The sequence below is a fragment of the Thunnus maccoyii genome, chromosome 18 (genome assembly GCF_910596095.1).
Source record: "Thunnus maccoyii chromosome 18, fThuMac1.1, whole genome shotgun sequence".
Lineage (NCBI taxonomy): Eukaryota > Metazoa > Chordata > Actinopteri > Scombriformes > Scombridae > Thunnus > Thunnus maccoyii.
The window spans coordinates 17,723,599-17,739,177 of record NC_056550.1 but is presented as its reverse complement, the minus strand read 5'-3'; the positions used below and the strand labels follow the sequence as shown (position 1 = coordinate 17,739,177).

At 41.9% G+C, this 15,579-nt stretch overlaps 2 protein-coding genes across 6 annotated transcripts in view; both read left to right on the top strand.

The window, feature by feature from the left end:
* Positions 1-11,743, top strand: part of LOC121885014 (potassium channel subfamily T member 2) — a 40,504-nt gene extending 28,761 nt beyond the window's left edge. For 4 of the 5 annotated variants that reach the window (XM_042394181.1, XM_042394179.1, XM_042394182.1 and 1 more), the window contains 16 exons: positions 3,043-3,151; positions 3,346-3,402; positions 4,227-4,379; positions 4,467-4,720; positions 5,173-5,494; positions 5,574-5,679; positions 5,766-5,938; positions 6,460-6,531; positions 6,687-6,821; positions 6,934-7,045; positions 7,926-8,027; positions 8,130-8,213; positions 8,303-8,431; positions 9,360-9,705; positions 9,907-9,991; positions 10,104-11,743. In XM_042394181.1, the coding sequence (XP_042250115.1) occupies positions 3,043-3,151; positions 3,346-3,402; positions 4,227-4,379; positions 4,467-4,720; positions 5,173-5,494; positions 5,574-5,679; positions 5,766-5,938; positions 6,460-6,531; positions 6,687-6,821; positions 6,934-7,045; positions 7,926-8,027; positions 8,130-8,213; positions 8,303-8,431; positions 9,360-9,705; positions 9,907-9,991; positions 10,104-10,221 (2,357 nt within the window). In that variant the 3' untranslated portion in view covers positions 10,222-11,743. The remainder of the gene's footprint in view (positions 1-3,042; positions 3,152-3,345; positions 3,403-4,226; positions 4,380-4,466; positions 4,721-5,172; positions 5,495-5,573; positions 5,680-5,765; positions 5,939-6,459; positions 6,532-6,686; positions 6,822-6,933; positions 7,046-7,925; positions 8,028-8,129; positions 8,214-8,302; positions 8,432-9,359; positions 9,706-9,906; positions 9,992-10,103) is intronic. The other variant, XM_042394180.1, reaches the window with a different exon arrangement.
* Positions 11,744-12,301: 558 nt separating this feature from the next.
* Positions 12,302-15,513, top strand: LOC121884626 (C-factor-like). The gene is made up of 6 exons (XM_042393524.1): positions 12,302-13,053; positions 13,292-13,346; positions 13,497-13,684; positions 13,850-14,011; positions 14,096-14,206; positions 15,385-15,513. Exons 1-6 carry the CDS (start codon positions 12,910-12,912, stop codon positions 15,496-15,498), a joined length of 774 nt encoding a protein of 257 aa, XP_042249458.1. The 5' UTR covers positions 12,302-12,909; the 3' UTR covers positions 15,499-15,513.
* The last annotated feature ends 66 nt before the right edge of the window (positions 15,514-15,579 follow it).

The following is a 15,579-nucleotide window of genomic DNA, read 5'->3' as shown; positions in this document are numbered from 1 at the left end:
CACTCTGTGACGGAAAACAATAGACAGCCTGGAGTGATGGGGACAAAAACCCAGATCCTCTAAGCAAGGAGACAGAAAGAGAGTGAGAGAGAGAGTGTGTGTGTGTGTGTGTGTGCACACAGTGTGTCGAGGTCAGTAATTGGTTTCTCTCCTTGGTCTGAGTCCAGGCACCTGAAGGATAGACGATAGGATGGAGGGCAGCGGTGTGTTGTAAGCAGAGAAGAAGATGGGAAGTGAAGGGATCACAGTGGTGGAGAGAGGTGCTAGTAGGACATTCGATATTGGATATTGGGGGGAAAAAAGAGTCAAAAAAGGAAAAAAGACTTGATGCGTGACTACTGTGTCTGTGTTAGTGTGTTGGAGAGCGAGACAGACAGAGAAAGAGGAATGTGTGTGTAACAATAATGAATGCTGTTGCTCCATAGATACCACCTCAATGTTTTTGTCTTTTTCCTCTGCAGGCTTCAGTTGCCCATTCCTTTATGAAGGCATCCGCTTTGAAAGAAACTCACAGACTGAATAGGAAGAGGCTAGCGTGTGTGTTTGTGTGTGAGCCGCATTATGATGTACTGTTCTTAGCCAAAAGAACATTGGTTCTTCAAAAGAAGATCCACAATCAGCAGTTTTAATTGTCTCGTCTCTCACCTCCTCAGCTTCAGGCACACACACGCCTGACTTATTTATTAAAAGCTGCATTTACATCTCAGCTGGTCTCCTATTACTCAGACAGGCAGTTGATTGAGACTGATACTTCGTGTCAGGCATTGTTTGTCACCAATTATTTCTAAATACAGAGCATGCATTGTGCTTTTAGGGTCTAGCTCAACATTGTTGGTAAACAAGGAAGCACTAATACACCTGTGTACTCATCACTGAAGATAATGCAATCAAGAATTACACAGTAGGGGAAATTAATGCTCCCTGGGTCTGATTCACTCATTGGCTTACTACAAACATTAATCGCTCTATTGGTTTTTCTGTTCAAAGGGAAGGCTTTGTGGCAACAGGTAAACGGGAGGACTGCCTACTGTGTTTGTTCAGTTTGGTTGGCTCACATGCAGGGCTGTGTTAAGTGTTGGATGATGTCAGTGAAAGTCAAAAGGAAAGTCAAAGGCTAGGTCTTCCCATAAGAACAAAAAACTGGCAGTGGGCCACAGCCGTGACATAAAATTGATCCCATCGGAGTTAACAGATGATATGTCTAAGTGGAGGCAAGAGGATGATGGAAGATTTTTGACACAGCTGTCTGTCTGACTCACTTGTGTTAGACTATCATCAAGTGACATTTAGACGTTTTCCAACATGAAATAGTAACAGATTTGATTGCATGTGTGCTTGTGTTTTTCAGTGGTAAGCATAGAGCCATATTAACACAGTTTAATAAGTGATATGCATAATATATTATGTGTTTTTATTAGAGCTACAGAGTACACCGTTAAACTGTTTTCATTGGGAATATTTCTTCATTAGAAAGTAGTTCCACATTATCCTGAGTAACTGGTGTATTGTTTACATAGTTGATCATCAGAAAATCAAATTACAACAATTTTGATAATTACTGCTGTATACTGAGTGAAAATGCCAAACATGTGCCTCTCAAATGTGCCACATTTACATTTGTTGGTCAAACAAAAAGAGTAATTTGAAAATATCACCTTGAACACTGGGACTACGTGATGGGAATTCTTCACAATTTCTTGACCTTTTAGAGAGTGAATGTTTGATCAAACATAAAGTAACCTCACTGAGAACTACAAATAAAATTCTCTTGCACTGGGGTAGTAGCATACACCTCAGATATTTACATCTCCAAACCTCAACAGATAAAACTGCTCTCTGCATGGCTAAATATCAGTGGGGATAAGAGGGATCATTTGTGATTTTTGCTTGGTGGCAATATCAGACTGTCTGTCACCAATTTGGTCAGGACTGAAATATCTCCATAACTAATGGATGGATTTCCATAAAATCTTGTACAGACATTCATGATTCATAGTCACAAGAGGATGAATCCTACTGACTTTAGTGAACCCCTGACTTTTTCTCTAGTGCCACCATGAGGTTGACATTTGTTCAGAGTGAATTATCTTGACAACCATTTGATGGATTTCCATGAAATTTAAAGCAGACATTTCAGTTCCCTAGAGGATATATGCCAATGAATTTTCCTCTGACACCACCAGCAAGTCAAAGTTTTCACTAATGGTATGAAATATCTCAATATCTACTAGATGGATGGCACAAAATTTGGGTCAAACATTCATGGCTCCCAGATATTCCCTCTATTCCCAGTATTCTAATCACTTTGGTGATCTTCTGACTTTTCCTCTAGCGTCCCCAAGAGGTTGACTTTTTTCTTTATTGAACTATCTCAAAAACTATGTGGTAATTGCTGTGAAACTTGGTGCACATATTCGTGGTCTCCAGAGGATGAATTGTAATAACGTTGATCTCCTGAATTTTCATGTAGTACCATTATCTGGTCAAAGTATAATTTTGGCCAATACTTTGGTTTTTGACCAAATGCCTGCAAAACTAATGACATTCCCATCAGCCTTAGCTGTGTTTAGTGTAAATTAGCAAATGTTTGCATGCTAAGAAACTAAACCAACAGGGTGACACATGGTAAACGTTATACCTGCTAAACATGAACATGCTCGCATTATCATTGTGAGCATGTTAGCATACATGATCTGAGCATTTATCTCAAGAATAGCTGCAGCTAGCATGGCTGTAAGGCTCTTAGTCTTGGTTTTGGTCTGGTTCAATTGACCCTTTATGGGATTTAACTCATCTTATTGATGTTGGTTACATCTGGATTGATAAAGTGACATATCATGAGATGAAACCATCAACTTTCTCTGTCACTCACCCACACATTCACCCACACAGACCAAGGCCAGGAGATTCTTTTCCAAAAGCACTTTGTATTCACTGCAGTGTTTGGTTCTGAGTTGAAAGTTTCATGGAATACAGTCTTTGTGTTTTGCCAAGGCATGTGTGACCTTGTCACCTTGTCTTTCTTGTTTCCTTTGTCTGCAGATCATGTGGTGTGTGAAGAAGAGTTTAAGTACGCCATGCTGGCTTTAAACTGTGTGTGCCCTGGTACCTCAACACTCATCACTCTATTGATCCACTCCTCCAGAGGACAGTGAGTTCTCTCACTTTCTTTCTCTATATCCCTCTTTCTGTTGAATTGTTCACAGTGCAGACTGACATTCTTGGCAGTCAAATATACAGTAGGTATGGTAAATACTTTCTCGGAGGCTAACATACAGACGGCGAAGGCTAGAAGCAAGCTACATCCTGTCTCCTCACTGTCACTCATCTTTGTTTTTTTTTCAGAACTGCGCCCCAAGAGGCCTTCAAGCAACGTGTAGGAGCCTTTCAGGCCCTTAACAGGCAGGATACGTCTTATCTATATTCACATCGGAGAATTCTGATAACATTTGTGCTCAATATTCAGCTTCCACAGGTTGCTGATTGCACAAAACAGATAAAATAAAGACAGCAATCCAATTTAAGTCAATAATAATAATAATAATTTTCTTTTACTTAAAGTTTGCTTCACTAATCTTTGTATATAAGGGAGTACAATAAACCTATTTTCTTGATCATGGATAAGTGAGAAAAACAAAAATGACGAATTCTTTGATGGTGAAAATTTAATGTATGTAAATAAAATAATTCAACTAGCTTGAGGCTATTGAGTTCAACATTAGAAAGCAGGATGTTTCATAAGTATACATCTATATCTGGACTTGATGCCATTTTGTTTATTGGCTGAGACAATGATACATAACTAGATTTTGTCCACCTCCTCCCCTGCCTTGCACTTAGTTCCTGTAAACTGCAAATTTGCCAGAACACTTGTTTATACTTTGTCGCAGGCCACCCACATTCACACTGCCCCTACACCCTTGCTTCCTGTTATCACTTCTTTAGCCTCCATGACTAAAGCCATATCCCCCTGAGAAGACTGTTGTCCACTTAACTGTGTGTACATCTGAGGCCTATTGTTCAGACAGGCTGGCTGTCCTTGACTATATCAGTGTGCTGATTAAAGTATTGACCAGTACCTCTGACAGAGATGTAAGATGTTATCTATCCAACCTTGAGTGGAAAATTGTCTGATGTGGCCCTGATGCTGAGCTGGAAGCTTTGTGTTACATGTTTAAAAGGTCAATCTTTCCCCACATGGCCAATCTATCCTCTTTTTGTCTCAGGGAAGGCGGTGCCTGTTCAGCAGACCAATGGCACCGAACCTACCGGCGCTGCTCAGCCAATGAGGTGCATCACATCCGCCTGGAGGAAAGTAAATTCTTCGGGGAATACCAGGGCAAGAGTTTCACCTTTGCCTCCTTTCATGCTCACAAAAAGTAAGTGATACCTTAGAAAAAGCCAAGAAATGAGAACATATCATCAGTCTTTATGGTTTAGAGCTGACCTTGTCTCTGCGGATATAGGTATGGAGTGTGTTTGATCGGAGTACGCAGACTGGACACCACCAACATCCTGCTGAACCCTGGTCCCTGCCACATCATGGGAGCCTCTGACACATGCTTTTACATCAATATCTCCAAAGAGGAGAACTCAGCATTTGTGAGGGGCCAGAGGGAGCCATCATGGGGCGGCATGGGGGGAAATGCCAGGGGAGTCCACCAAACCATCTACCATGGACTCACCCGCCTGCCAGTCCACAGTATCATTGCCAGCATGGGTCAGTCAAATGGACACGACACAAAGACTGTGTAACATTTATACGCTGACCTTCTGTTTCCAGTTTCAGTATTGGTCAAACATGCAAAACTGTCATTAAACTCCATGAGACAGCAGCACAATCAGTGTCAGAATTATGCAGCTTTCATATGTGAGACCTATCTAGGTGGTTAAAAATATTCATGCTTTGCAAAGGAATTAACATGTATCTGATTGTAAGTCACTCTTGATAAGAGCAACTGCCAAATGAGCTGAAATGTCAAATACTGTGGTTTTACTAAAGCACCACCTAGTGGACAACAATGAAACTGTTCAGCTCACTGTTTTGCACTGATCTCACTATAGAATGTATTCTCACAGATCTGTGTAAAGTAAACACCTCACATGTTGTGTTTGAACCTTTAGTTTGACCTCTGGCTTGATCATCACTGAGGCTGTGTGTGTTTGTTTCAGGCACAGTGGCCATCGATCTGCAGGACTCCAGTGACAGCAGCCCAGAAGGCCAGGACCCGGGGAGCACAGGGCTTGGCAGCGGAAGAGGGAGCAGGAGCAGCTCCAGGACAGAGATGGGAGGCGCTAATACTTTGGCCCTACCTGCCATGGGAGAATCTGCCGAGGAGAGGCGGCACAGCATCGCCCCCGTCCTGGAGCTGGTAGATGGCGTCAACCCTACCTTCGACCTGCTGGGAGACCAATCAGAAGATGAGGGAGGAGAGGAGGGCAAGGAGGACAGTGATAAAGATGAGAGCGCCCACTGGTGGGGTCGACATTGCGAGTAAGTGCTGTTGAATTTATGTTCATGTGAATGTTGACATATAAACTTGTTCATGGATAACTGTGAGCTTGTGCTGCAGGTGGGTGAAGGGATACCCGCTGAACTCTCCGTACATCGGCAGCTCTCCTGCGTTGTGCCACCTTCTACAAGAAAAGATGCCCTTCTGCTGCCTGCGCATGGACAAGGTATGGGTTTAAATTACTTTGCTGTCTTTTTTATTTCCAAATTCACATTGCCTTCATCCTCCATGGCCTCTCTGCTCCTCTGTTAGGCTTGTCACCATATCCCTTTTGAGGATGCCCGCTCCTACGGCTTCAAAAACAAATTGATCATTGTGTCAGCGGAAAGTGCAGGGAATGGTTTATACAACTTCATTGTGCCTCTACGGGCCTACTACCGACCCAGGAAGGAGCTCAACCCCATCGTGCTGCTGTTGGAGAGCATGTAAGGAGAACATCTTCTTTATTGGACATGATGCTGTGGCTATGCTTGTAAACACGACTTCAAATTGAAAAGGTCACATGTTAGTGTTCCCCAAAATTGTTGCCGCGAGCATGACAGCTGCACTACAAATCTAGGTGTGCAAGATGGTAAAATGGGTTCCTCTTTAAATAGCCAGTGGAGGAGAAAAACTGAGCTATTTAAGGTCACAGTAAACATGATTTGTGAAATGCTGAATGCTTTCAGGACAATGCACTCTGCAATCCTGTGTCGTGTTTTGTGGCTGGTACACAAGTGCAGTCAGCCAAAAGAGAGTAGAATCCAATAAAAAGGCAATAAAATGCTGAGTCACTCCAGTGTAGTGCTGTTATTTTCAGCTTTCTCTGCAGGCAGTTAGGCTGTGTTGTATTTCTCAGGCTGAGTGAGGGGGGTCTGTCTCTGTAGGGACATTAGCTCTTTATCATAGCATGTATGAATTTCTGCTAGTGGGAATCTCAAGTCTATTTGTATTTGTATTGGTTCAGACCTGAAGCAGACTTCCTGGAGGCAATCTGTTGGTTCCCTATGGTGTTCTACACAGTGGGCTCCATCGACAAGTAAGGCAGACTTCATTATTTATCTTCCTGTTTTTCCTCTTTTCCTATTTCCTTAACCTTTATTCACCTCTCATATGACTTAGTTTGCTCTTTGATTTATTCTTTCTGCCTTTCATCCCTGATTTTATCCTTCTCACCCATCTTTATCTCCATAGTCTGGACAGTTTGCTGCGATGTGGAGTGACTTTCGCCGACACCATGGTTGTGGTTGACAAGGAGAGCTCCATGATTGCAGAGGAGGACTACATGGCTGATGCAAAGACCATCGTCAACGTCCAGACCCTCTTCAGGTCTGCTTTGTTCAAACTTGCTCTGTAATTTCACACTCTAGCTTAGAGTGAGTGTTTTTTGTTCTACCTCTCTTATTCTCTTACTGTCTCTCTGTGTGTTCCTTGTCCCCAGACTGTTCCCTGCTCTTAGTATCATCACTGAGCTCACACACCCAGCCAACATGCGCTTCATGCAATTCAAAGTCAAAGATCACTACTCTCTGGCTCTGTCCAAACTGGAAAAGGTAAAGGCTTCATACCTTCAAACTCACTCTTTGTTTCTCTTTCATGCTGCACACCAGTCTTTTTCATTATGTCTTTTAAAGACTGGTGTGCAGTTTTAGTATTCTCAGTGGTTTCAGAAATACACTCATTGAAAAACTGCTAATGTTGCCTTTGTTGTAATGATAAGCTGCAGAGGTCGTTTGTCACAGCGACTGTAAAGTTTTTCAGTGAACATTTGTATCTGATAATAGCTTTGTGGTTTTTGTTCTTTTGTGTTTTTGTTCACCTCATTGCTACTTGACTTTTTAAATATCCGTTGCTGTTAATGTTGTTCTCTGTATAGCAGCCGGTGATTTCCCCCTTGGGCATAAATGACATTCACCAATGAATCAGTAAATTAGTCACTGCTTGACACATCATAAAATGATTTTCAATCGGGACAATGTTACCTCACAGCAGGAAGGACCTTTGGTTGATATCCAACCTTTTCCTTGGGTTTTCATGTGTGTTTCCTCGGGGTTTTCTTGTCTAGTCCCACATTACAAAAACATGCAAGTCAAATGCAGTGGGAACTGTAAATTGACCAGAATATGCATCAGTTTGAGCATCGACTTTTTTAGGCTTGAGTGTTACATTGCCTTCAGCCAAGTGCATGGTGTGAAAGGCTTGATCCCTGGACTTTGTAAAAAAGTAAGCTTTTGATATTTTTTTTATTTTTTTATTTTAAATTTTTCATGGGTCCAAGTCAGATGATGATGCTTACAAACTGTCTGGATTTGAAAAACATACATCACTACTGTATTATCTCTACTGCTCTATTACATCATCTCACCTCTTCGAGGACCAGTGTAATCAGAAGAATTCTGTGTTTGTGTGTGTGCGTATGCGTGTTATCTGCAGAAGGAAAGGGAGAAGGGGTCCAACTTGGTGTTTATGTTCCGCCTGCCCTTTGCAGCAGGGAAGGTGTTTAGTGTCAGCATGCTGGACACACTCCTCTACCAGGTAGCTGAAACAGACACTGAACAACAAAAATCCTGTTCTTCAATGTGGCAAAATGCCAAATATGATCTTTCTGTTGAATTGTTTGTTTTGATCTCCTGCCAGTCATTTGTGAAGGACTACATGATCTCCATCACCAGGCTGCTGCTGGGTTTAGACTCCATGCCGGGCTCAGGTTTCCTCTGTGCTGTGAGTCGCCGAACACAAACAGCTTGAATTCAACCCGTCAGCTCTGTGAAGTGCCTCAAAGGCTGATTGTTGTGATGTTTGTTTTCTAGATGAGAATCACAGAGGATGACTTGTGGATCCGAACCTACGGCAGGCTCTACCAGAAACTATGCTCCTCCACAGGAGACATTCCCATAGGCATCTACCGAACTGAAGCCCAAAAGCTTCCGGTCTCTGAGGTCAGCCACTACTGTTGTGTTGTTGTTTTGTGAACAAAATGTCACTAGTTAATGTCATTTGACTCAACAAGGCTCCCACTCTAAAGACATGCTAGCAACCCCTAGAGGCCACAATGTTCATTACATCACACAATACAAAAGAGTTGGAAGAAACAACATACTAATGATTTTGACCTGTTGACCTGTATTGGGAATCAAAATATAAAGATAGGAAAGGCCATGGAGGTCAATTAATTCCCCAGCATCAATATGCTCATCAAATTTCATTGTTTATGAGATGTAATGCAGAGAGGGGGATTTTTTTAGTCTCTAAGCTCTTTTTAGATATTTTTTATTACTCTCTTAATACTGGTAATATTTATCTGACCAGCTACAATGAAACTACTGCAATATCCAAAATGTGAAGTACGTCTTCACAAGGTTTTATTTAAATAGAGACATCTTCTCAAATTCTAATTGAAGTTATGACCTTGGTGTTTCCCCACAAGCCATGTTTTGCCAGCAAATGGATGCAGAGGTATGAACACAGTCAGATATCAAGATCAGTTCTTAGTTTTGACATTAATACTCATCAAATGAGATAGGAGAGCTGCATAGTCTGAAAGAAATCTACATATTTAACATGGTGCAGGAACAATTGACAATTTTCCCACTGTGGAACTGACACTAAGTTTTTAAAGAAAAACTTGGCATGGTGGTTATTTTGGGAACTGAAAAGATATTTCAGAATGTTGGACTATTCATTATATGCATATATAGTATATCTCATTCATTATTCATGTCTACCATGATAAGAAAGTATTAATTCCTGGACAGCGCTGGTAAAGAACTGATTTAATAAAATCTATGTGATAACAGCTTGACTAAGGAAATCATAAGGAAATCAAAGCTTTGTATATGTGAATGTGTGGTTACGTTTGTGTGTCAGTCCCAGGTATCCATCACAGTGGAAGACTACGAGGACACCAGAGAACCCAGAGAGCCCCTGTTGTCCCGGACTGGCGCTCACCGCAACTCCACCTCCTCTGAGCCCATCTCAACCTCCTCCCACTCCTCGGACCACCCACTGCTCAGGAGGAAGAGCATGCAGTGGGCACGGCGGCTGAGCAGGAAGGGAGGTCGGAGCTCCAGCGGGGCCAAGGGGGCTGCGGGCAGTGCTGCAGAGAGGATCAGCCAGCAGAGACTGACCCTGTTCAGGCGCTCGGAGAGGCAGGAACTCAACGCCCTGGTGCGAACGAGGATGAAACATTTGGGCCTTTCTCCCACTGGATTCAGTAAGTACCTGCTCCTGATTTCAAGTGCAAACCTGTTGTTTACTGTGTATTCCACTTGTGTCCATTTTTATCTAAATGTATCTTCCTGTCTTGTGACTCACTGTAACGTAACCTCTATTCTGTGTGTACGGATGTAGCACAGCCTGCTGTATATCCTGTGCCTATTTTATTTCCTGCCTCACCTCTTTCTTCCTGTGTCAGATGGGATGACAGACCAAGGGAACAGACTATCTTACATCCTCATCAACCCTTCCCCAGACACCAGACTGGAGCTGCACGATGTTGTGTGAGTACACAATGTCAATATAATTGATAACACTCTCAAAATGTGAACACAGCATGAAAGCTACACATATTACAGGGTGCTATTTTCCACCCTGTCTGTGCCCCATCTGCAGGTACCTGATCAGACCAGACCCCCTCTCTCTGGTACCCAATCAAGGTAGCAGCAGGAAGTGCAGCGCCGGGCTCACAGAGAGCCACAGGTTTGATACGCAGGACAGCACCCATCTGTGAGAGAAAAAAAAAACAAAAAGACAAATATACTGTCAAAACACTGTCAAAACAACAACAACACGCTCAAGAAATCAAGGAATAGTGAGACAGAGAGCGATGCAGCCAGATGGCCCTCGTATTTTCTCAACATTCAGTCTTGGTGAACTCAGTGGTGCCGGAAATGCATGGACCTTTTCTATAACGATGGGAATGTTTTATTTATGCACCTTCCTATTTTCAAAGCAGAGAGCTGGGGACACAGAAGTGCATTTAATGAAAAACTACATGTATTTATATCCGTGTACGTGCATGTTCTGTACTGCATCATGTATGTGCGGTGTGTATGTATGTATGTACTGTATGTGTGTGCAAATGTGCGAATGAATGTGTATGTATGCTTATGGATCAAGAGCAAGACACTGCCAATTTTATCCGGACAGCCAAAGGAATCTGCTGCCAAAAGGGATGTATTTTTGTGTCTTTCTCTGTGTCGTAGGTGTGTTTCGTCACACTTAATGTTGTTTAACGTATTGGAAACTGATACTACAGTGCACACACCCTGTTAATTTTTTTTTTCTTCTTCTTCTTCTTCATAAAGTCTTTTTGAAACTTTTTACCTGTTGCTTACACTCTCAAACGCACACATCCGTTTTACGCTCACCAGCAGCGGAGGAATCCAAAGAGCACCAGTCTGAATAATGGACATAAATAGACAGCGAGCACGCATCATCAGTCCAGGGCATTCAGTCGCACTGCTGTCGTCAGCAGTCGCACTGAAGTATGTTCTTGTCTTCAGCTGTGTGAGTACTCTGGAAACAAACCTGTTCCTGTTTTATTGTTTGCCTGTTTTTCTTAAAGTCCCACTCTCTCTGCTTCTGTCAGTGTGAGCTGTCCCGCCACCAGCTTGCTTTTGCTGACATGCATGTTAGAGATGCAAGGGATGGACAAAATAACAGGAACATGTACCGTAATATAATGCCATCCAGTACGATAGCCCTGCAATAAATACTACTTTTGTGAAGCTTATAATTTAACATTTTTGAGACTGTCAGAGAGCTGTTGGCTCAACTCTGTGTTGAAGCTGTATTATAAGCTTTACAAGTAAATATTTGCTGTATTTATTGCACACTGCAATAAATATCCACTTTAACAAGTAGTTAGTTTGCTAATTTAGAATTAAAATCTGCAATATAATTTGCTTTTCATTCACAAAAAATCTTATTTTTCTGATAACAAGTGAAAAAATCTGCCACTAGGGTGAGATCACCACTTGTTTATCAGCATATTGTATTGTATTTCATAATTTTTCAGCTGTTTAAAGAGACGTGATTCGAATCTTTATATATTACAGTAAATTACTTGTTGGGGTGGACATTTATGCTGTTTACCAAGGATTTGCAAGCCTCTGTGAATCTTTTGTCAGAAATTCTGAATGTGCCATTTCACATAGAAATGGTGTGGCCATGTGGTGGGAATGCAAACTGGCATCCCCGCCAACACCACTGCTGTAGCTGCCATTATAACAGATGAAGATATGTACATATTAAAGTCAGTCAATATAGCTTGTCATTGCTTTATTGCTGGTTTGGTGTCAGTTTGTGCAGCCATGAGCAGAATCTCCTCAGACGATTTCACTCATTAGATGAACAGATCGTCAGATGTAAAATAACTTGGTATTGAGGGGGTCACATTATATGATTTCCAAATGAATCACTTAAAAGACCAGTGTGTACGATTTAGTGGCATCTAGCAGTGAGGTTGCAGATTGCAACCAATTGAATAAGAACCTACAGTAGCTGCAAAACTCAAAAGGCCCTCTCTAGAGCCAGTGTTTGGTTTGTCCATTCTGGGCTACTGTAGAAACATGGCACTGCAACATGGCGCGCTCCAAAGAAGGGGACCTCCATCCTATGTAGATATAAAGGGCTCATTCTAAGCTTACAAAAGCACAACAATTCATATTTTCATGGGATTATACACTAATGAAAACATACTTATACATATTATATTTCATTTCTGTCAATAGATCCCCCTAAATCTTACACACTAGTCCTTTAATTGTCTGACACAGTATGTCTTTCATGTGGTTTACTGAGCTTACATTCCTGCGGTATTTTAGATTTGATACATTAACACTGTGCATGACATAAAATTGCTCTAATTCATCTACTGTTATGTCCCAAAGCTCACCAAAGACCACTCTATGCTACTACATGTGTTGCAAAAGTTAATCTAGGCAAACATTACTGATATGAGCAAAGTCTATTATGACTCTTCTTGTGTACACAGTTTTGTGGTGTGTTTTTAGCAACAACTGGTCAACTAACTGGACTTTCCCCTTAAGTCCATCACTAGGAAGTCCTTTGCTGTTTCTGTTGCTTTGCACTGTTGTTTGAAAAGCCACCATGATTCACAAACCTTCCCATCAGCATAGCATGTTTACACATTATTACCATCGTATTTTCTTCTTTTGTCTGCTGTCATGAAAATGTTTTTGTCTTCTGGAAGTTTATTTCACTTCATGTTATGGCAAAGCTCCATATCAGTACACAGGCCTGAGTGAATTGCCCAAGTGGGGGTAAAGCAGAAGATGGAATAAACACACACACAGCGAAATGAGAGTGTGGGTGTGGCCAATCAGATTAAACATTCAACAAAGGCTGAATGTAAGCGCTCAGACAGAGAACTGTGCAAACTGAGACAGAGGAAATGGCAGCCCAACCAGTCAGCGTGCTTATCACAGGGGCCAACAGAGGCCTGGGCCTGGAGATGGTTAAGCAAATGATGGAGCCCCCCTCTCAAGTGAGAAAACTGTTTGCCTGTTGCAGGAATCCACATGGACCGAAGACCGAGGTGAGAGTCTGTACTGCCTTTGTTACTCACTGGCCTGTTCAGCAAAGAACTGTATGTTCTATGCCCTAAATTATGGAAAAGGTAAAAATGAAGGAAAAAAAGTTAATGCAAACTAAAAGGTTTAAGTTACTGAGAGGAAGCAACATCTTGCATAAAATAAAGTAAGTACAAGAGATTAACATTGTGTGATTCTTTGATCCTTCTGAATAATGAACACATTTTCTCTGTGTATTTACAGGCCTTGCAAACTCTGGCAAAGAAGCACCCCAAAATCATATCCGTCATCCGCCTGGGTACAAGCTCTCTATCAAACCCTCTGTCATGCCTCCATGCCCAAGCATGCGCTTGATCCGGGTTTATGAGTAACCCAGTAGTTTGATATTTTATCTGTCTGTATGCTATTGACTGCCACTGATGTTCCACTTTCTTTCCCTCTCTGTCAGACGTCACTGACCTTTGTAGCATAAAACAGGCTGCCCCACTGGTTGGCTCTCTGGTGGGGACGGGGGGTCTCAACCTGCTGATTAACAATGCAGGGATCCTGGCCAAAGGCAACCTGCAGGACACCAGTCCTGAGGACATGCAGAGTGCCTTCAACACCAATGTCATGGGCCCGATGAACGTTATTAAAGTACGGGCAGAGGAAATGTCACATAACCTCAATACTGCATTTTTCCTAAATAATAGAAGGAAATAGGGTGTAGTCATCCCACTGTACATTTAAAGTTTATGTTCTCTTGCTGACAACCCTCATCATCACATGCCTCCCTCTCTTCCTCCCGGTGGTCGTCATTAGGAGTTCCTGCCTCACCTACGTGCAGCAGTGAAGGCCAGTGGTATGCCGGGGATGTCCTGCAACAAAGCAGCCGTTGTCAACATCTCCTCAGTTATGGCGTCAATGGAATCTTTAAAACAGTCATATGCCTCCTTACCTGCCATCTCCTACCGCATTAGCAAGGCAAGTGACAACCCACTGACACTGTGACCTCAACTTACATCAACTTATTTGCTCTATGACAGTTATTTTCCTCCCTCTCCTCAGGCGGCTTTGAACATGCTGACTCTGTGTGCTTCAGAGGAGCTGAAGGAGGATGGGATTCTGTTTTCAGTACTTCATCCTGGCTGGGTGCGCACTGACATGGGTGGAGAAGAGGTGAGTCAGCCAGTTGCCACAAGTCCACCCATAAAGGATACAATAGAACAATGCGGAGAAACCTTAGTCGTCTCTAAATGAAAGTTTATTTTATTCATTGAGAAGTACAATATCAACATCACACTGTATGATTTCATATATCACACACAATGAGTGTTTATGCAATCGTTGCATGGTTTCTGAAAATAGCAAAGATATAACTGCAGTAGTTGAATTGTAGAATCAATACAAACCACAGGAGAAAACGGAGACAGCTAAGCCTTATCACTGTGGCAGATCTTATTACAAAGTAGTCTTCATTTACAATGCAGGATTTTGGTGTTTATTTCATATTCTTTTGCTCAAGAACTAATTTTTAGGTTAAAGTGTTTCCTACTGTGTTTGATACCAGTCTGAACAAGTCATCCATCAGTAATCCAGATATTCAAAAGCAATACCAGACATCACGCAAAGCAGGATTATTTAAAGTTAGATAGATAAACTTGTGTTATGAAATATCTCATAAAATAAATATATCTCACAGCATCACATCCATAAATCATTTTTGACAAACAAAACACCAATTTAAGTTCTCAGAGATATTGCATTACCAATGCCATAGTTACATTTATCTTCCTAACTTGCTTATTCTGCTTTGTGAGGTAACTGTGAGGAATCCTTGTGTTGAAGTATACAAACACACTGTAGAGGTGACACTGTTGAACTTGTCACCTCTATCACAGCTCCAGTGTTTTATAGGAAGACTAACTGCATTAGAATATACTGTAGCTCATTGTAAAATGGACATGTTATGCACCATTGGCTTGTTTTATTCAAGTATTTAGCTTCTTTAAAGTTATTTTTAAGGCTTTAATCTTCGCAGTGTCATTCTCCTATGATCCTGCATAGCCATCCCCTTTCATGACAGTTTGTATTTTGCAGTCTTCTTGCGTCATTTCACTGTTGCTCCACTGAACACCCATAATTGCCGCTGTCCTTCACGCATGCACCAAAGTGCCAAGGTGATGTAAAAGTCACATGATATTAAGACTGAGGACTAAAATCAGATATAGATCACATATGAAAGTGGCCCCAATGAGGACTGAATGTGGTAATGTAGCTGTAGAGGCTATATCTAGTGTGTGTTTCAGTGTATCCTGTGTGGTCTTCCATATTTACTGTGTGTTTTCGACCACCAGGCGGATATTGCTGCTCCGGAGAGTGTGCAGGGGATACTCAGGGTGATGGCCTCCTTGACTGAAAAGCACAATGGAGCCTTCCTGGATTATAAGGGCAAGACTGTCCCCTGGTAGCTTTCAACAGTTACTTTGTGCTTCATAAACTACAAGTTAAATAAACCTATACTTGTCCTAATTACTTTGCTTGTATCATGC